Below are 22,185 nucleotides of genomic sequence, written 5' to 3' on the forward strand. Positions count from 1 at the left end.
AAATTAATAAAACCACCAGCACTGTTCAGTGTTTTATTATTAATTGGATTCATTAATTATAAAATGCCGCACGGCGGGGCTATAAGCATTTCTCCTACGTTTCGTTGGGTTCCGTTATTTTCCGTAATGGTCCATCTGGAGTTACTTCAGTCTCCGGAACCTATACTTAACGCAACCTAATTAACAAAAGCAAAAATTTCTACCTTAGAAAACTTGAACCTAACCTAAAGAACCAAAACCTTCAATGAAACAACGAGAACTATTTTAAAAAATCAGGAGCCATTCCACTCTGTGAAGGGGGATGACCTGCGAAGATTTTTAACCCACGACATAGAGGCGACACAAATTTAGGCAAAAGGTATGAACAACTTTCATTTCTTCTCTGCGTTGACGGCGGCCACCCCCAAAAGAGGCACACATATACGCACACACTGTTATTTTGACTCTACTGATCTTGTAAATGGTGCTGATCGATAAGTGTTCCACTGGAGATACATATCCAAGTGATGAGACGCACAAGTTTGAGGTGAAAGTCGTGTTTTGAACGGCGTGCGACTTCGGTGGTTGGGACCGCGTGCTGAGAGCACATGCTCCGGGGCGTTGGTTTTCTAACGCCTCGTGCTTAAAATACACGCGACTTTTGTTCTAGGACATAGGAAATACACGGAGCCCTAGCCATAGAAGCTTCGCTTAAAACAAAGTAAAAAATGTGTGAGCGCTGCGCTCGAAACGTTCGCCCTCCATCCCCTGCAGCGAAGACTTCATCCGTACACCATTCTGAGCGATGAGGTGGCACGTTGTGAACGGTCCCAGCTCATGGTGAACGACACGAATGCCGTTGGACGGCCCGCTAGCCATCTCTAGCGCTGAGCTCCACTGCCGTCGCATGACACTCTAGACCTTGAGCTAATAGTTAGCCTCATCCTACAACTTACCCTTTCGAGCACTTGCGTAGGAACAGTAAGATAGAAATTATTGAACTGATTGTGTGGATTATTCACAGGACATGTCATCACTGTTACGCGTGCATCCAATGTCCGGCTGTAAAGTGAGGATTACCTGATGGGCGAGCCGCAGCTGGCGCAGATGGGTATCTTGCCGCCGATGGCCTGCGTCAGCTTCCCGCGGCCCCTCTTTGGCGCCGGCCTGGACCCGGCTCCTTGGGAGAGACCTGAGGGGCCCGTAAAAGGCGCCGATGAGGCCCCGGTGGCCAACGAAGCCCCGGGCGTCCAAGGCCCACCATTGCCCATTTTGGCCGGAGCTCGGGCTGCGGGCTTGGGCGCTGTGGGCGGCGGCACCTTGACGCCACCGCCGGCAGCCGGCTGCGCGCCGAAGCCCAGCAGAGGGCTCGGCGAAGAGGACAGGAACGAGGGGGGCCGTGACGAGGCAGGGCTCGACACGGGGGAGTAGGGGGACGCGGAAGGGGACGAAGACCCAAAGGGACCCCCCGGCTGGGGCGCCCCGTACCCCTGGCTCGGACCCCACTTGGGGGTCGACGGCGTCGTCGGAGCCGCCACCCGCTGGGTGCCCGGCGGAGGCCTGTAGGTGGGCACGCTCGGAGTAGCGTTTGACTCCAGCAGGCTCGACGGGGGTGTGGGACCACCGGCCTGGGCAGGCGGCCAGGTAAACTTGGCGCCTCCTTGAACGCCGTCATGGCGGTGCCCGGTTGCCGAAAGTGCATCGACAGCCACCGCGGTGTCATGATGTACAGAAGCCAGAGAGGAAAGGAGAGAAGGAAGGAGACAGAAAGAGGGAGGCAGGGCAGAGGAGCAACAGATGATAAGCACAGAGACAGGTGCAGAAAGAGTGCCCACCAATGAAACGGCAGTTAGGAAAGCTCAACGCTTACAGCCTCAGCATGGTTTTCCTTCGTTCCTTGTCAGACTTGTACAGCAATGCTGAAATAGGCCATTGTCTACGAGATTTAATGATCCCAGGTAACCTGGTGTAGTGCCCACATTGAAATCTGACAAAGAATAGACCGATAAGACCCACTGTGTCAAGGGAAGTGAGCCAGATATTTTGGATGGAGCCATTTCTTGATTCCCCGAGCAATTACAGGTACAACCTCGCTGCCGACCTCAAGACTCAAGCTTTAATACCGAATCATATGCTCACCGCTTCATAGCAGCCACTGCAGTTTCAAGTTTCTTCTTGTCAGGTAACAGTAGCGAAGTGTGCGGTCAGCGGAGGGCCCAGACAAAAAAGAAGTAACGACGGAGACCGCGCTGGCATGTCGCGGTCTAATGTCGTGCCTGATTTGCAGCCTAACCCCAGCGTCTGCTCGGCTACACATTATGGCACCTAAGCTCTGGCCACTTCACAGGTTACCCTTTGTTTTACATCCGGTTGCCACATTTTCTTTGGTCCATAATTGATTTATCTCACTCTTTTCTGTTCGATTCGCATGTCTGTCAGTTATGCCTCCGCTGATATCAAGCTTCACTTCCGTTGTACATCTGTATCTGTCATCGGCACAAAATAGGCCTCAAATTTGCTTTCAACAAAGCCTCACTGTTTACTCTCTAGCAGCTCCCGTCTGCGTGACTAAACGTTGGCTTCGACCAATTGCGCTCCATAGAATGTCACCTACGTCACTTCGTTATTTGAAGTTTGGGATAGTCAAATTTTTGTACTTGAGCTTCGGGTGGGGCCATCGTAAAGGGTTATTTCAGACAACCTGCAGTTCGGTAACGTGCGCTGAAATATAAATCACAGGCAGAACTATTCAGGAAACTTTTCATGCTATACTTTTTATCGTTATAAATACTGTTATAATCGGCAGCTGGTGTGTGTGCAGTGCAGGATGTAAACGCGCCCGTACCCCTCATAATTTGGACTTTTACAGTTTGGTTTAAAGAATGCTAAATATAAGCCGCGAGAAGGTTTGTATGAACACGTCAACGTCCCCATTCGTCGCCTAGTTACCATTACGCTCGATAGGCTGTTTTCGCTATGACTGTGAGAAAAAACGCCAGGACTATTTGTATATAGAATTCAAAAAATAAGGAAGACTGGTCGCGGTTGTCGTTAAAAGGCGCAATAAGAAGCATAACGTAATCCTTTACCCGAAAGCAGTCGGTCACACCCAGGCATAACAAAGGGTTTGTAACAAGGCTGCCCCGCTGAGAAGCGAACTACCTACAGGAACATAACATTGTCTAGAACCTTGCTGCCGGCTTTACTAAAATAAGAACGTCTCAAATGTTGCTCTGTGTATCTTCTTGCTGCATAGATCAACACTGGTGATCACTTCCACGCGTACTTTCAAGTGGTTGGTGGAACTGCCTACAATCACCTGTTGAAGGTATCGAAACATATTCAAGATGTTTTAATTGGCTTGTGGGGGGAATACAATTCCAACAGCCAGGGAGCGTCTTGTGTTTTTACTTCTTATGATTTTACTTGTGGCAGAGGTAGAAAAGTGTATTGACGGGAAACAAATCTATGTGGTCGGGGACATATTCGATACAAAAATGCTGCGAGGACAGCATGGATGCAACTGGCGCGTACGTTACACCACCTTCTGGAGATTAGGCGAAATCGAACGGGATGCTGCCAGTTAAATACCTGCTTTACAAAAACTCGCTATCTGGTACGCATGTGCGAATTGAGGATTAGAAGTCAGCTTCATGTCGAGCTGCTTGAGTATTTTAAATTCCTAAAACCAGACTTTTTTTTTTCGGGACGCGCCGCCGTACTTCGTCGCCATATACGCTGCCATTCATTCGCCTCAAGTCATCGTGCTTTTCCTGAGAATCTCATCTACCGTAAGCAGTATGACCATGCTTAACGGCCACACGTGATGTGTTTGAAAGCATGCCTCGTTTGTACACAGACTGGCCTTGTTGAACCTCAACTATCGGGCTTGCTGTTATTGCTTCGACACACCACTACAGTAGCGCATTCGTGATGTTCCGATTGCGTCTTACACGTATCGTTTCAGGAGTATCTAAGCCATATAAAGCTGACATTAGTGGCGACACCTAGTAGAGACACCGTGCATGCATAATATTTCTATTTCGCGAGAGTGCCTAAATGGAAGTTGCAACTTACAGGTACGCAAAGACATGTCAGAGCTTGACCATCTCTTTTTCTGCCCATCGTGAAAGAGATAACACTTGTAAATCAAAACTCAACTACAATTTTCAATGTGTCAATACCCTTTTAGCAGAAGTAAATCCATTATATTTTCCGGGGTCCCTAAAAAATCTTCTAGTTTGACTCAGTGTCTTCCTATGTGTGAGCCAGTAAAAAGTTTCGATTGTTGCTGAAGGCATCGAACTTAGTGACACTTCGTTCATCATCCACATTCTGATAAGTACGTTTGTTCGCTGTCGTTATACGTGTCCAATTTTGTTTATGATATGAACTCCTTCCATTTTTTCTGTGCGTGGTTGTATTTCAGGTTCCCCGTCGTGGATGCCTATACTTTTGCCCCCTGTGATACTTCGACGTTCCCGAAAATCTCGTGCATAACAGTCTTGTTCTTTTTCGCCTTCACCAGATCCATCGGAAAAACGAAAGATGCAGCCGGGGATCGAATCCAGAACTCCAAGCTGAGCTGCACAGCGCCCTAGCCACGAAGCCCCCGCGGCGGCTAAAAGAATTTAATAATTGGACACTTTTCCTTGGCTGCGAAAGAAGGAGGTGACGCTTTGCTTACAAAGCAGGGCGTTTGGCAAAAATTAAAGGGTTCTTTATAAGGGAATGCCGATTATTATTTGACTGGAGCCAAGCTGTATTGCAATGCAAGCCTATCAAAGCGTTTTTTTTTTTCTTTTACCTGTTCAGTTTAGAAAACGGACAGAAATAGATATGGAGAGAGGACCCTAACAAAAATTTGAAAAGTGAGCTATTTGGACTAAAATGGGAGATTTAAGCTGGTCTAAAAATTAAGAAGAGTCGTAGCGAAAAATAGGTAGGTGTATTAGGAAACCTCGACAGAACCTAGCAGGATGCCTTACTGCCCGGAATGGCCTTGTTTTATGCAAGTTAACCCGTAAACTGACACAATAACTAGGCCGAGACCACCTTTAAAATTCCCGTTGCTTTCAGGTTGCTTAAATTTGCGTGTGTGTTTTTTTACCTCTGCCTCCTCTCCCTGTAGTTTATAACTCAGCGCTGCTTTCTCCAGCAAAGGAGCTGCGTCATGTGATCTGCAATGTCGGAGATTAGCCCCCCCTAGGAGTTCGTCCCGTGACCGCCAAGTTCGATCCAGTTACAAAACAGCCAGCTGTGACCTCTGCCGGCCAGCCCACAAAATTGCATTCGATCAATAATCCATTGCCACAGCTTGAGAATAAGAGAAGGAGAAAGTATTCGGCTTCGTTGCCTAATCTGGAGCTGGATGGCCGCTTGCCCCGGCCCGTGCTGCGAGCTCTGCGCGTATCGAACTTGGCCAGCGGACTTTTCCCCATACTGAATCTTGCGGCACGACCTTAGCGATTTCCGATGCGACAGCGGCCAACCTGCCACCGAGTAAAAAAAGCAAAGACAGTTTAGCAACTTAGCAGGACCTTTGTGGGCGTGTCTCACCACTTGTGGGACTAAATCTGTTTGTTTGTTTGGTATTTTATACAATTTTCGCTTCATCGGGAGTGAGGTTCGACCTGCGTTAGCCCAGCCAACCACCGTTTCGTCAGTTCACGTTTCTAAAAACCTTTCTGACAGCCTTGACGTCGAATTGCAGGTCATTTCTTTTCTTCGTCGTCTTTTCAACTCCCGTTTGATTTTGTCAACGTGTCTGGAGTTGGTACCTTGTCAACGTAAAAACAAATTGAGTCCAAAGGTGTCCGACAACGACCCGCGCCCCATATTTCACCCAGTTGAGCAAAGCGGGAAACCTTCCGCTTTTTTTTTAGTATCCACGCATAGAAAACGCGATCGACTCTTTTAATTTAAAACGAACAGCATCATGGGAGTAGCGCAAGGATTTAAACTCGGCTCAAGATGTCCAAGCAGTTGTGTCCCCGATGAGGGATGGCGGGAAACGGAATTTTAACGAATCCCTCTTCATTTCACGCAATTAGTCGATTGCGTTTAACTGAAGGTGTAGCCTCACACCAGAAGAGGCCAACAGTAGCGGCAATCCCGCATCCCCGTATTCGAAGCCTCATTGGAGAGAAATAGTCCGGGTCCTCCGTTTTCGGGTGACGAACGATATTACCCCGTTATTCTTTTTTTTCTGGAGGCAAAAAGGTAAAAATTTGTTTTACCCAATTTCTCCGGTAAGTTTCAGTAAGCGAAAATAAAACGCGGTCGAGCCTTAATTAAAATTGCTCTAGGAAAGCGAAATTGGGGCTGTTGGCATTCCACTTAGCAGAAACTATACTTGAAGACAAAAAATGTCACCATCTACAATCATTTAGCGTTAAAAACGTCTTTGTTTATATCGCTGACAGCCTAAGAAAACTTGCCTCGAAGTAATTTCCTGCTGTGAATGATTGGAGATCGTTACCAAACATTGCTAAAGGCATGAAACCGAATTATTGGCCCATATTTCGCCAACCGAAGGCGTAACCCCAAGCGCCAAACTTTCCGTGTAATCAGCTTTCGCCCTGTCAGAGAGGGCAACGTCACGTTAGGGAGCATGAAAAGAAGTGCGCGCGCGATATGATGTATCGACACCGGAGGTCCAACGCAAGGCGGCGAACCGATGCGTTTTGCTACCGCTAGTGTTCCCCTAGTTATTTTGTCACCGGTTGCACCTCATCTGCACCTATAAACGCTAGGCTTCTCTAACTGCGACAGATGCTGGCCACCTGTCGCGGCTGTGGCCCGAGAACTAATGCCGTTCGCGGCTGAGTGGTCAGCGTTCCAGGACTATAGCTTAATAATCCGCAAAACTATGCCTGCTGGGTGCAAAACTGCCTTAGGACACCACTCTATCACTAGGAGCTTTTATCCTTACTACTACTCTCCAAGGCAATCCCGTGCTTCAGCTTCACCCCAATGTACTCGAGTGACCAATCCATGCCGCCTATAAAGTGTATCCGCCGAATTACAGTAACGGACTACGTACCATTAGACTCAAGAATGGGAGCTGCGCTGGTGCGCAGCTCCCATTCTTGAACGTCACGCTTGTATTGCGCAATCCCACAGCACAGACGATATATTTGAATCAAATCATATGTGTGACACCCTCATTCGACGAAATTTTATTATTCGCGGCATGGATTGGCCAATTCATGTCGTTGCGGTGAAGCTGAACTTCAAGATTGCCTTTCAGCAGCGGTCGGCAACTGTTTGATGCGAAAGGCCGAGCTGCATGAAGCCGATACGGCGGGGGCCCGAAGGCAAATCGTGGGAGGTGGGGGGGGGGGGGGGGGTGCTTCGCAGGCAAAGAGAAAAACAAACGACCGCTGTAAACGATCTTGATTTGTTCCTGTCTAACTCCATTTGAGGTCAAAACTGCCATATCGGCCTTCCATAGGAGGTTACAAGGGGAGTTTGTGACTTCATGCCGGAGGTTGTCGACCCCTGAGGGTATAGCTACACAACACTCCCTGTCGAAATTGCATCGCACGTTAAAGAATCCAAGTGGCAAAAAATTAATCCGGAGCCTTGCATTACGGTGCGTCTCACAGCCCAAGTGTGTGCGAATACAACTCCGATAAAGCGGAGATGTTCCAAGTTCGTTGTTTCCGCTTACGAGATTCCCTGCACGCCCGCGCGCCCGCACGCACGCACGCACACACACACGCACTCACGCAAACACGGACACGAACACACATGCACACACATAAACGCGCGTGCACTCTTTCTCTCTGGGCGGTTCAATATCGTGAGTGAGAAACAGAGCGAGCGTGTGTGCGTTCGTGTCTGCACGTGTGTGTGTGTGTGTGTGTGTGTGTGTGCGTGTGTGTGTGTGTGTGTGTGTGTGTGTGAGTGTGGGTGGCTGTGTGTGTGTGTGTGTGTGTGAGAGTGTGGGTGGGTGGGTGGGTGTGTGTGTGTACGAGTGTGAGCATGTGCGTGTGCGCGCGTACGTGCGTGCGAGTACGGGTGTGTTCGCGTTCGTGTGTGCGTGTGCGTGTGCATGTGCATGTGCGTGTGCGTGTGCGTGTGCATGTGCATGCGTGTATGTGTGCATGTGTGCGAGTGCGTGTGGTGTGTGGCCGCGGGTATGCTTGTGTGTTTGCGCACGTGGGTGGGTGCGTGTGGGGGTGTGTTCACGTTCGCGTTCGCATTCATGTGTGTGTGGGTAGGGGGGGGGGGGGGGGGCGTGTGTGGGCGTGTGCGCGCGCGCAAGACTTGTCATTGTTCTATTTCCAGAACCATCCATTGACTTTCGGGCAAAGGAGGAGTACTATGGAATTCCTTTGGTGGCTGGCCAATACTACAAGAAACGAAATGGCACGTCTATTCGCCGAATTTACTGCATTATTGATTCCTCGTCCACTACCGAAATATTTGATTTTGTAGCCAAGAGCCCATTCGTATCCACTAGGTCTAGTTTGACTATGCCTTTCTTCCTGTGTTCATTGATCCAATGTGCTGCCGGAAGAGGAATGGGTCTATAAAAGTCTTGCCTGGGGCGCTTCCAGTATATTGGTTTGCGTCTGGTGTATGCAAAAAGCAACACAACCTGAGAAGCTGATGTACCCGGATCGGGAATTTGTAGCATTCGTAGACATATTGTGAAATCCCAGCGGCGGACAGTATGGCCACCTTATTGCTCTTGAAAACAAGGAAGTGTCAGTACCCCAAATAAATGAAACGTTTGCCGCAGAAGAATGACTGAATAGGGAAGAGCGGGAGAAAGGAGAAAACAGGAAGGCAGGAATGTTATTCTGGCGACAGCCTAGTTTTCTATCGCAAAGAAAAATGAGCAAAAAATGAACAAGCAGGAAAGGGAAGGTGAATAGGTGGAAGCAGACCGCACACAATTAAGTATGGCCAGCGTTAAGGCACTAGACGTTCTAGTTCAGTGATTGTCACTAGAGTCTTTCGTGCTGTAAGCTTTTGTTCAAGCCTGTCGCTCGCGGTAAACGTACGAGCTCCGTTCACGCCTTGTGGGCTGATGGCGGAGACAGCCAGTAACGCAAGATGTTTTCACCGAATGGCCGCCAACAGTATAGGTAAATACGCCAGAAACTATGGGAGCGCCTAAGCAATTCTAATGATGTGTAAATGAGATGTAATTGCTTCTTTCTGATTGCGTGGCTAAGCTAAGTCGCTGAGTTTTGTGTTGCGGCAAAATGTCGCCGAGTTTAGTGCGGCAACCCGCCGCGGTGGCTCAGTGGCTAAGGCGTTGCGCTGCTGAGCACGAGGTCGCGGGTTCGATTCCCGGCCGCGGCGGCCGCTTTTCTGATGGAGGCGAAAAGCAAAAACGCCCGTGTGTACGAGATTTCGGCGCACGATAAAGATCCCCAGGTGGTCAAAATTAATCCGGAGCCCTCCACTACTGCGCGCCTCATCGCCTGCGTTGCGTCGGCGCATTAAAACCCCACGATCAATCAATCAGTTTAGTGCGGCGGCTTTATATTTTCGAGTGTAACGTGGCTGCTTGTGAGGTCGTGAAAACGCAAGGCGATAAACCGGCCGTATTGTAATCTCAGAGTATTACGCCAGCTTGCGCCATCCAGTCCGCCGGGCAGCGCAATGTCTCGAAGTTTCGAACTACGCGCGTCATGTCAGCCTGCGCCATCTATTGAATCGCCCGCCAGGCAGCGTTCGACGGAATGTTGATGATTGTAGGGTTTAACGCGCCGACGCAACGCAGGCGATGAGGCGCGCCGTAGTGGAGGGCTCCGGATTAATTTTGACCACCTGGGGATCTTTATCGTGCGCCGAAATCTCGTACACACGGGCGTTTTTGCTTTTCGCCTCCATCAGAAAAGCGGCCGCCGCGGCCGGGAATCGAACCCGCGACCTCGTGCTCAGCAGCTCAACGCCTTAGCCACTGAGCCACCACGGCGGGTCGTTCGACGGAACAGCATGACGCGCCGCCAGTATTGTAAATTTATGTGCCGTATGCCTGCCCATGTGCCAAGTATTGCTCCGCATTAAACTCCCCTGTCTTAATCCCTTCCTTGGTGGAATCACCAAGAAGACACAAAAATGTATGTCGAATCGCTACGCAATTCTATTGCGTATTGAAAACGTCGGCTCCATGCACGGGATGGGGAAATCCATTCCGCCTTTTCCACTGCATTATGGACAAGCACGGTGGGTCACTGTCTGGCTGGCAACAGGCGGGTTACTGGTTACCCGGCATTACTAGTAGGTATCAATCACCGATGCCCGTGTGGGTCACGCGGGAGTTGTCACTGGTGGTGACACACTGATGGTGGTCCGCCAGTCATTACCCATGAGCCACCGGTTACTAGTGGGTGACCTGACCGCGGATCACGTGACGCGTAGGTGTCACGGGTGGGTCCCAAGTGATTCTTGGCCCATTGTTCCCGTGGCCCGAAGGAGGGGGGAAAGGGAAGTGGCGGAGGAATTGGGGCAGGACAATCCACGGTTAGGCTCGCGCGTCCCCGGTTTTGCGCTTCAACACGAAATACTGACAAGTAGCATAGGTCTTGGCGCACGCGCGCACACATGCAAGTGGAGAACACGCGTGCATACACACATACAACTTCGGGCGCGTAAGTTGTACAGTCGCGCTCAGTAGGACCTACAGCGATCATTAGTATCCATAGCTTTATAGAACATTGCAATTTCAAATCAAATGCATAACGTCCTAATGCAACAAACGTCATACTGACTTTTATGGCAAGAGTTATGGCGATCCCTCCTGGATGCTAATGATAGTTTAAGGTCATGCTGAGGAAACTGTACGTAACATTCACATGTAGATACGCAGATATGCATATTAATACATACGTACGTGCATACGTACATTCACGCGCAACTACGCAGATACGCGTCTATACACGCCCACAATGATGTTATACACGTGCCGCCATGGACAAATTAAACGAGAACGCGTAACTATGAACAGGAAAACACAAATAGCCCAATTTCTTTCCATCGAACGCAAATGGCTGGATGGTCCCATAACAGCATTAGAGTTTATAATGTAACTTTCCAAATGTACCACAACCGCGTCGTTTTGAGATCTCCACGAACCATATTCTTCGTTTTTTTTGTGTGTTCTGGTTCATATTTTAGAGTTCGCTCCTCATTTGTCCATGACTGTACATGCTGCCCATTGCTACGTTTGTACGTACGTATGAATCAGTATAGGTAAGCGCGCACGCATTTGGAAGTTCATTCGCATGCACGTAGACACAGACACTGGGTACACACGCAATTGTTAGTACTGAAGGGGGACTCACCTGTTGACAATCCTATGGGAGTAACACTTCACGACTCACTGACTTAAAAACCATTGTGCAAGAATACAAAAAGTTTTACAAATACATATACATGTTCAGAAAGGGCTAGTTTGCTTATTTTTTTAGAGATATGCCACTTCTGTGCTAAAATAATCAACTAAAAATATCGCTTGCTAGACAACTAGCGCCATCTAGTGAAAACTGGATAAACCAAAATGCGTTTCTTGCTTAGTTTTTATCTCAGTAAAGAAGTGACATATTTCAGAAAGAAGCAAACTATGCCGTTAGGAGCATTTCTTTGAATTTGTAAAACGTTTCGTATCGGCACACGGTGCTTTTTAAGCCCGTGGGTAATAAGTTAGTAAGTACCATAGGAGTGTGATCACGTGAGTCCCCCTTAACTTTGTATTGACTTGACGATCGAGGTACAATACCCCTAAAGGAACCACGAAGACAACCTAAAGGTTTGCACTATTTTACAAATTACCGCGCCAGGATCCCAACCTTGCGAATTTTAACGCAAATTTTAAGCAATTATTCTAGGTAATGGGGATTAAGCAAGAAACAGTGGCGATTCACCAACCACTTCCTCGCATTCCCTCTATGAAGTTACGGGGACTCGTTTGTGTGACTAGCGGCCCGCGACAATCGCTGCAGCGAATGCACGTGATTGTGCGATTGGTGTGGGGCATTTGGTGCCGCTTAATCACGCCGCTTTGATGCTAGCGGGGTGTTTACACGCTGATAAAGCTATTTTGGTTTTTCCATTCACGTCACTGCTGACGCCGCGTAGCTGGAATTTCGAGAATTTGTTGTCGTACTTTACAGCTCGCTGTTTCGTTCAGCTACGACGCGAGGTGATTCTTTTTTCAGCGGCCCTAATGATGTCGCATTCAGGCTTTCGTGACGTCATTGTCGTTTATGCTTGTTATGCTTTTCTTGCCCCATTGCGATAATTCAGTGTATATTGCATTCGCCAAGTCGAACCGAAATTGCGGGGGAAAGCTCAAAACCCCCGTACACTGCAGGTGATTTGAGTCTGTCAATTGGCAATGGTGAAAGCGCGAACGATAAATCATAAAAAGGGCTACTAACATTCCAAGATGTCTTGGAGGCCTTCTTCTTGATGGGCATGTCCATTCCCGATGCCGTTCGTGTAAGGCGCAGGGGACTCTGCGCTCTCTGCGTGCATCAGGCCATGCATGCTATTAGCCACACCGCACGCCATTAGTTCTGTCAGTACAACAGGGACGTGCTGTTAGCCCACACACAGTTGACTACAGGTGCCATTAGCAGCCCGTGTCACATAAACACTCAGCAACAGGGGATAAAATGAGCATGGTTAACAAAAATGCGCTGTTCTTAAACCGCGTTTCAAAACCGTTCGGAGGGCAAATTTTGAAAACAAAATAAAAACATTTGGGTTATGCGTAGCGCTACCTCAATCCTGCGGTAAAATGCCGCCGACCTAGCCATGCCGCCAACAAAGCGAATTCGGCAAATGGCAGCAACGTGCGTACCGTTCGGTTCAGAAACGTTATCCGCGCAGTGGCAGCACAGAACACCCCATGCGTGGGCTGTGAGATGCCCACGCGTATTCTGGCTCGGTGGAGATGCCACAGCGCAGACCGAACTCCTCGGGTGCTCGACATCGTCATTCGCCAAAATTCCGTTGCTGGCTGATGAATTGGCCAATCGAGCGCACTGTGGCGACGCCGACCCACAGGAGGGTCTCAGAGTGTGCACGTCGCTGGTAGCTACAAGTTGCATTGCGCGAGTGCCAATTTCTTGTGGCGTCAAATACACTCAAGTATTTAGCAGGTGGAGAATCTCGTGTGGCCTACAAACCTCTTACTGACTACGGTATCGTTAGCTCGGATGTATACGCCCAGATAATAGAGACATTTAGCCCTCAGTATGCTCCGTTCGTTCCGTGCGTACCGTGTTGACCGGGCCCCGACTGGGCACTTGCGCATTCGTTCTGGTAGGATGGATTAGTTCCGCGCGCCGGCCCTCGCCATGCCCACGCATTCGTTACGGTGGGCAGTGTCCTCCTCGCCGTGCCCGCGCGCGAAGGCGCAGTCGTGTTCCGGTCAACACGGTGCGCACAGAACGAACGGAGCATTCTGAGAGCTAAATCTTTCTAATTTTACTCATCCTAATTGTTTACGGATCATTAATATTCTTTACAGCGGTAAGTACTTGTGACTTGAGTGTGGCATGCATTATATTTAATGTATCTTACTCCCCGAAGTGAAATGGGAATAGCTTATATGAAAACGCTGCCTGCACAGCGTAATTTATCAATAAATGTTGCAGCTCCGAAATGATTATATGTGATTGAGTGTGAACATTCTTACTTTATCAACTGATCTGTTTAGCGAATTTGACGGTGCTACATGTGGCGTCAAAAAAGCAGAGAAGAGGACAGAGATCAGCTTTGAACGCGGACATAGTGAAAGTGTTCCTGATTCTGACGTGCTTGTCCTCCAAGTTTCTGCGGACGTGGGAGACCACTCTACTGACTTCTAAATTATTCCGAAACTCTAGAATCGCTCCACGATTCATCAACCCTAGTAAACCACAACTTTAGGTTATTAGGCCCCTCAGTGTCGTATTTTCCTCCCTAAATGCACTTTATGTGTTGCAGCGTAAATATGAGGCTCAATGAAGATAAATGGTGGCTGTATAAGAGACCCAGAACTGAGGCATGCTGCTCTAAAAAAGCCTAAACGATCACGATAGGGGACTGCTTATACGTAGTAATAAAAATAAAAACTGCGGTTTTCAGGACGACATCTAGACATCGTAGGCTTGCTTCATTTTGCGTCTTCACAAGGTGTAACAAAGTAGGAAGAAAAATTCCCAAGAGAATCTTACTCCCAAGGTGGTTTTCAGGATGGACTAATGTTTTTTTAAGTACTTAATTAAGTATGTCAGTGGCCACATTCCCACGTGGCGCTAATCAGTGCCGTCACTCAAAACGCACACACCCGCCCCCGTTCTTGTTCTCCGCACTCTTAGGGCATTTTCTCCGCATTAGCACATTTCCCGACTGCGTGTATACGCTACAAAAACACATTCATCAGCTTTTCAAGGGCAGGATGACAAGTAACAGAGTGATATAAAAATGACAGGGGTAGGGAGTGAGGAGCAAAGTTTCTACATAGATGTGCGCAACTACCACGTGCGTTCACTGCTCTCGGGATTCGCATCCCGTGCTAAGCATTTATAAGCCGGTGGCCTTGTCGTTCGAACTGGGACAGACAAGCGCAAACACTTGATCGCGTCAAAAAAATATCCCCAGGAAGATTTAAACACAGAAGTACTATTGTTGGCTTTCCGCAACGCTCCTGTTGGACAAGTGACGCGGCTTGGCTGCAAACTTCTGCCCACTTATGCTTACGAGTGCATTCAAAGCACGCTGTACGCAGTACGGCAGAGCTGAGTTCACTACAGGTCCGACCATGTGTAGGCACGGGGCGCAAAGAACGTGAACACAAACAAACTGTACCCGATTCGCGCGACTCTCACCTGGTACGGGGCGGTGTGCGTCTCCCACGGGGGCCGTCACGGGATGCACAGGTGACATGCCGCCGAAGGGCGGGGTCGTCTTCGCAGACTGCCGGATAAGCAGACCAGGAGCCGCCATGTCAGTGATCGCGTGGATCTGTATCTACCTTGAAGCTTCTAAGCTGTCGAAGGCCTCAACTATAGCCGTCCGCATAGCTCGTTATGACGCCGCGATATCTCTGATTTTGTTTACGAAGCGTTCAGCTTGATACGCCTCCGAGAGTAACTCGTTTAGACGAGTGTCCATTGCATTACGAGCCTTCACAAAATAATGGAGCTAGTTACTATCACGCAATCGAGAAAGGTAGGCTTTTCGGGACATTGAATTACTTTCATGATAAACTTCGGGAAAGTATTCTGCAAAGTTGGTTCACGCAGTTTGGCTTGAAGGTAAAATACGAGTTTCAACAGAGGTTAATCTGCCAGGCGTCACTCTGTGGGGAGCAACTTTGACAACTGTATATATCTACACACGTAGCGTATGAATATATTCACAGGGAACTTGCTAGGTTGGTATTCAAGAGAAAGGTTTGCTGTCGAAATAATAGCGCCTCTATGAAAAGGTTCGACTGATTTCCTGAGATTACCACCCAATGTCAGAAAAATCTCAGCAGGTAAGGCTGAGACTAGTTTTTTTTTTTTCCCCTCCATGACTTATAGTGCTACTTCCAAAGGGGAGATTGTGCCGAAATTCCTTCCTTCCTCTGATCCCTTACAGAACTCGGGTTTGAGGGTGCCCGTCAAAGCGCGTCCCAAGTGATGCTGGGGAAACAAATTAGAAGGCAGAAATTTTAACAAAATCTGCGCACCACGCCTGCTTTTTTTTTTGTTCCTCCTCCGACTGTTCGTGAGAAAATAATTTTTGTAACTTAACAAAACAAGATCAAATGATATCCTCGCAACGAATTTTGTTCGCTTTGCCCCACTTACGGTCTTCCACGACAAGCGTGCGACAAACTCACGAAAACTGCCAAATAGTATAGCGCCATGGTGAATGCGGAAATTAGAAGGATCGACTTTGACACAGAATTGATCATGCGGCGTATATGACTGGAGAAATGATTAGAGGTAGGTTTGGAATTTCAGGAAAACAATAATTAATTGGGGTCCTTGCAACAATGCTGATGGATGTTCACACATTCTTGAAACGTTTTCTCAGCATAATTGTCAAAATGATCACTAACCTATTGTTTGTGGGTTTTCGACCAGGTCGGATGCAGTCATCGTTAAAATATACCGCTTTTCGTCCAGAAATAAGCATTCCACTGGACAGGCGCGCCACACCGCAAAAGCTTTCCCTCGAGTACGTTTACTTTCCAGTTGATATTGCAAGCAAGGATACGTCTCGCGCTCTTGATTGAAATTGCCCCACGAAACAGGAACGCAGTGCACAACGCCCATATAGAGACATTTTGGGCGACAGTCGTGACTTTAAGCATTCGGTTGAGCTGTTGTCATATAAGTGCCAGTGAAGCGTGACTCTGGTCAGCGGTGAATTCGAAGGCAGCCCCTCTTTTGTTTCTATTGTTATATTTTAGCTTGTGAAAAGTATCTAAATCGTAGAGAGAGCTGCGTGAAGGCCTTACATGCATATGCGGCTTCTGGCCAGATCACTTCTATCGCTCCCACTCATTGCCCATTTATGATATACCACACGTTCCAGATCTCCAACGTCCGCTGTTGTTTTCTGCCGCTTACATTTATCCCTGTAGTGCGCGGATACATAGAAGCGCCGCTTAATAATATATGCTTCGTCCTTCTCTCGTGGAATTGTAGAAGGCCGGGCACGTGAAACGCCTTACCTGAGGAGTCATTGGCTTAGACGCCGCTGCGGGTGAATGCGCTGGTACCGGGCGGTAATCGGACCGCTGTCCAGGGAAGAACGGAAGCGCCGCAGAAAAGAAAGAGACCAAAGCGACAAACTCAGCAAGATGCAGGGGTGCTCAAATGTGCAAGTCGTGCAGTTCGGGCACCATCGCGCGCCAAGCGTTGCTTTCGCTCTTCACAACCATTGGCCCCTGCACACGCACGCACACAAAGCGCCGCATATGACGTTCGCTCTTTCCTTGCAATTGTTTATTTACTAACAGACGCTGCTGAGCTTCGCATGCACCTTTTGATCGGGGACAGGCGTCTTTGCGAAAAGTTCAAACGTCACCTCGCTCCTCCTAATACAAAGCACAGCATAATCTGTCGAATACGTCGTTGCAAGTAGTCGTCGTTACGGCATCCAAGTAGGGCTAGTTTCTTTCTTTCTTTTCTGCATTGCAGTATATCACAGCTCAAGCCTTTAGTGTTAGGCAGCAGCCTAACCGTCATAATGTGCTACTCTTTCCCTCTGAATCGGCCCGGGGCCAATGACCCCAGAGTTTTCGACAAAAGCCTTACGCCGTTCGCGCCGTAGGCTGCCCAGAAGTGATGTTATTATTCTTTGGGAGTCACGCAGACATAAAGGCAAATTTGCTGTTCGAAGCACCCCTGGCTTCCCGAAGCATATACTAGCAGCCAACATCTTACATTACGGACGGCGTTTGCCTTGCGCACTGCGCCTTCAGAGTGAGGCCAAGCTGTCTGTAGTTGCTTCCGGGGAAACTTGAGCATGCGCAGTGTTAGCTCAAACCACAAGTGAGGATCGCAAAGAACCCCGGACGGCGAACCGCATGTTTCTTTAGCTAGAATGTATACCTTTCATGCATGATCCAGCGTGATTAGGACCATCCCACTAGACGCCCTAGACGCCCACTCATCCCTGCATAAATACTAAATTATGTTACTGCATTCAAACTACTGCACTCTAAATTAATCTACATACATATTACTGCCATCTACAAGTATTGCATGCCAATTCCCTTAATTAGGCTTCTTAATTGAACGTATCTCATCGTTACCGGGTGGATAGAAAAATTGACTTAGCTACGCATCCCTCTGCTCTGCTCTACGCAATGTATGCTCGGCATCATGTCCGGCGATTAGGAGCACTCCCAAAATGTATTGAAATAATTCCACTCTGATAAGGGTGAAAGTTGGGCTAGTTGTTGTTGACTTAAAACCATTTTACCAGCGAAAAAGACGGGGACCTAAAAAAAGGCAAACAGGACAGTCTCTAGGGATTGTACTGTTTGCTTCTTTCATAGTACCTGTCTTTTTTTTTTTTTTTTTTGCTGCTAAAATGGTTCCACCCTGATGATGTCCCTAGAGATGAACACCACTCATTTGAACTTCCCGATTGCGCTGTAGCTTACCAGCACCCTTGTGGATGACCGCTACTAAACGAGAGACAGCTTCAACCAATTTTTCAAAGTACGGAACGAGAGGTGACGCGTCTCTTTGTGTGTGCCATGTCCCGCTATCCCCACCGCTTGCAAGCGGTTCCTCTGTTCGTTTGCTTTTTCCTAAGAAACCAAGCTGAACCGAAGCAAACTTCGCCGTACAAAACACCCGCGAAGACAACTATGACCAGCCACAAATGCGACGCACAATGCATGGGGCAGGGAACGCAGCGAACAAGGAAGACAAAAACAAGAAACACATGTAGCGACAACAACCACAGCGCTGTACGTGTTAGACTCAAGCACAAGTCAGACGCGACCAGCGCAGCCAAGCAGCGAGAAGCGTTGCTTCGAAGCGCGCTCCGACAGAAGCCGTGCAGACTACCACTACTACCGCCACAAGAACCGAGCAGACACGCGAAGGGCCGGCCTTCCATCCCGCGTGAAACTGCAGTGCCGAGAAACAGCGCGCGCTGCAACATCGCGACCAGAGGCATCACCGTGAGGAGCGTTAAGAGCGGGGCATTTCCGGCTGCTCATCATCCCTTCGTGCATCGGTTACACGGTTAGTCTTAATCGTGCACTTGACGACGACGACCAGGAGTAAACAGAGGTGGCCAGAATGAATTTTGTTCTTTTTTTTTTGCACTTTATTTGAAAAGCATTTCATCATCACACGGTGGACAACACAGCGAAATGGCGTTCTTAACACTCCTCCGTAAATATATTACTCTGCGGCTCAGCAAATTGCCGCGGTATACAATGCCGCGAAGAACTTGTCATTTCGGGGCCTATGTAAACATAGGACGATGCAGCAAAAAACCGAGAAACTACTGACGACGCACTACGCCAATTCAGCCGTACAGCATACACGGTGTACAGTCGGTGTGACGCAGCCTGGCTCCAAACGAGACAACATAAATACCGAAACTCGTTCCCGTTTACCGCACGACCTTGGGTCGTACACGCAACAAAGTGCTAATCACAACCCACCGGATATATTGGAATTGGAATCGCGCACTTCCTTCACTAGCATTCAATAAGTTCACACTGGACAGGAGAAATTGTTATATACTTGAAGATAGACACAACATATGCCTTCACAGTGAGCTTAAGAAAAAACAAAGGTAACTCCATTTTGTTGTAATCGCAATGAGACCTTTATCTTATGCCACACTACCTTGCCGTATTTATTTATTAGCTAGTATTAGTACTGCTACGGAAGTTACAAAAACAACGACAAAACTGAGTATTTTGCAGGTACTCTTTTATGCCCCTCACTTAAATTTGAAACTTCTGAGAAAGTTTACAAGTTTCGCGAGTGAACAGTTTATTGCGTAAGTTCTCTATCCCTATTTCTTCAAATCATGTAAAAAAAAGAACAGCACATGTCCAAACTTGTAAATTTCTAAGACGCACGCACCATGACACTTCAGCACGACGTTCTAAATACAAAAAAGAAATGCCGTAAGCAAACGGCAATATCGGGCTTAAAAAACAAAGTGCCTTTTTCGATGCAGCGTGTAACAGATAATCAACCTGTTTTTAGCGCCACTTTTACACAGAAAAGCCACAGCTGCTCTCTTCGCACCTGACACACAGAACCACTTGGTTCCTGATCCTGTTGCTGGCTCCGTTTCTCCGACATATACATCTCAAAGCCCCAACCAAAATAACAGCAGCTGCCTTCGCAGTCTAACAAGAGTTTTTAGGCGCCGAGCTATGATTTTCATAACAGTACAGTCACCTCTTCCCTTCACAGCGTGGACAGACACATCTATTAACAGAAAGGGCTAGGTTTTTGGGGCACACTACTTGCCACCCAGCGAGAAGTATCAAGTACCGGCTAACTTTGCAGCCATTAACTGCTAATGACGTTCATCTCCAAAGCTCACGAGGTACACTCTTAGAATCCGTAAAAGTGGTTGCTAGTCAAACGCGCCAAATTTGAATTGTGACGAGCAAAGGAGGAAAAGGCAAACTGCTGCAGAGTGTCAGCGAACACGTCAGCAGGAGAAAAAGAGCAAACAAGGAGCAACAGCAGCATGCCCCTACCAGAGATTGAGCTCGACACATAAGGGTTAGCTACGCACACAAAATTCTGAGCGTGAAAAACTGCTTGTGATCCGTTTACGATGCCCCGGGGATCTCCGACTGGCACACTAAGCGCGGCGGGCGACGCGAGCGTCCCTAAAGCTTCCCATCACTTCTGGCCTCGAACAGCCGGCGAAATGGACCACGCACGTGCCCGTACGCTGAATGGCCACAGAGTGGCATCGCGCGCCGGCGCCAATGCTGACGACGCGTGTGCCGAGTGCGCCCGCAGGTGCTTGGCTTCCTGTAGCGATGCGGCCGCGGTGACCGAAAGCGTCGCGAGCCCTTAGTTCTGGAAGACTTTGCGGAGGTTACTCACGCCCATGGCAACGGGGGAGTCATAGCAGATGCCGGGGCTGTCGGGCGGCGGCGGCGGCTGGTCAGCCAGCGGTGCAGCCGCGGCGGGCGAGTGCGCCGCCGGTGCGACTTGGGTCGGCGTGTACGGGGCGGCCGCTGCCGGGGCGAGCTTGGGAGCCGGAGGCGTGTAGAGCGGAGCCGGCGGCGTGACCGCTCCGGCGGGAGCACGGGGCGCCACGGGAACCACGGCCGGGGCAGGCGCTGGGGCCAGAGGCACGTTCTGCGGGATGTGGCCTCCCCTGCACAGCCAGAATGACGGCGGAGTGCGGCTCGCTTTGAGCGCACGAGAGCACTTAAGCGCTTTACGGGAGCACGTGCACAGGACTCCCCACTCAGTATACGCCGATACACACTGCTTAGTGCAACCGCGTGGCAAATGCATGCTCCCCGGACGCTAGTCCTGGCATACAGAGGCGGGCTGACTAAATGCGATAGACTGAAAACACTACTGCGGAATAGTGCCACTTCTTCACGTAGGGCTGCTGAGTTTACAGAACTGCGGCTCGGCGAGCCGCACGCATCGTCCAAGAGGCCGGTGAAAGTTATTTTAAACCCATCGCACGTTGAGTGCGGTGAAATCATGAAATAGCTGTTGCTCAACTAAGGGACCTCATTATTTGTCTTCTTTTCAACATACAGTTAAACCTGGATGCATGTAACGAACGTTTATGTAACGAATTCCTGGATTTAACGAATTTTTTCAATTCCCCTTTGCCAACCCCATTGAAACCCATGTATTTGCGACCTCTATATAACGAAGGCGTTGCGACGGTTAACCTTGATGTAACGAATTCGCTACTATGATGATCAATTGCTTTTTGCACTTTTTCTCGAAATTCGGCTGGACAAATGCACTAATTTAGCGAACTTCGCCCGCACCGCAAACTACCGCGCATTTGCAGTGTTAATGCGGTGTCGTTTAGGTGTTATGCCTGCCTGTCGGCGTGTCGTCGCGGGTCGCCACTGCTTTCCGTGGTTCGTCAGTGATGAGCTCTGCTGCCAAAAAAACGAAAAGTTTTGTAGACAAGCTCGCAATTTCAAATGCCGTCTCCGCCGGCGAGAAAGAAGAACGCTGCCGCCCGGTACAGCATTCATCCAGCTAGCACCCTGTCAACAATTTTGAGTGCGGCAAAGAGCACCAAGTTCGGGGAAAGGCGCCCTTTCAGCATACGTTTGGTCCTTGAAACAGGTTAAGCTACCGAAAAGTGTCAAAAGGCAAGTTACGTTTTTTTAATACGGGAGTAAGTGACCTTGCTTGATTGGAGTGCCGTACAGTGACCAACTTCGTGGGAAAGCAGCAGACGCAAATCACGCCGTTTTTTTGCACTGTGAAATAAATCCTTTAAGTGTGAGTTCGCCATCGCTGATGTCTAGCATTTTTGGTTTAGTTTCGGCTTCATTCACGCGAGCCTTAACATCATACCTGCAATTCAAGGAAAAATTCGGGATTTTTGTCAATTTCGTTATATCCAGGTTTAACTGCAGTCACAAATCCGTGAAAGAATTGAGCCACCCTTCTCATCGGTCGGGAAAAAGGATCCCAATCAAAGTTCATTCGTTTTTCGTGTAGTACATATAGATATAATTGGATCCTGGGGCTGCTT

At 48.7% G+C, this 22,185-nt stretch overlaps 1 protein-coding gene across 6 annotated transcripts in view; it reads right to left on the reverse strand.

Moving 5' to 3' along the window:
- Positions 1 to 22,185, reverse strand: part of Zasp52 (Z band alternatively spliced PDZ-motif protein 52) — a 118,199-nt gene that overhangs the window by 25,005 nt on the left and 71,009 nt on the right. For 3 of the 6 annotated variants that reach the window (XM_077676346.1, XM_077676360.1, XM_077676354.1), the window contains exons 9-12: positions 20,544 to 20,820; positions 16,664 to 16,729; positions 14,823 to 14,910; positions 1,060 to 1,639 (exon numbers count right to left, since the gene is read on the reverse strand). In XM_077676346.1, coding sequence (XP_077532472.1) covers positions 1,060 to 1,639; positions 14,823 to 14,910; positions 16,664 to 16,729; positions 20,544 to 20,820 — 1,011 coding nt within the window. Of the gene's footprint in view, positions 1 to 1,059; positions 1,640 to 12,383; positions 12,471 to 14,822; positions 14,911 to 16,663; positions 16,730 to 20,543; positions 20,821 to 22,185 lie in introns of all 6 variants that reach the window. The other 3 variants (XM_077676367.1, XM_077676376.1, XM_077676350.1) reach the window with 3 other exon arrangements.

Source organism: Haemaphysalis longicornis, unplaced genomic scaffold (assembly GCF_048455015.1).
Source record: "Haemaphysalis longicornis isolate Haplotype H1 unplaced genomic scaffold, Haemaphysalis longicornis Haplotype H1 scaffold_1, whole genome shotgun sequence".
NCBI lineage: Eukaryota > Metazoa > Arthropoda > Arachnida > Ixodida > Ixodidae > Haemaphysalis > Haemaphysalis longicornis.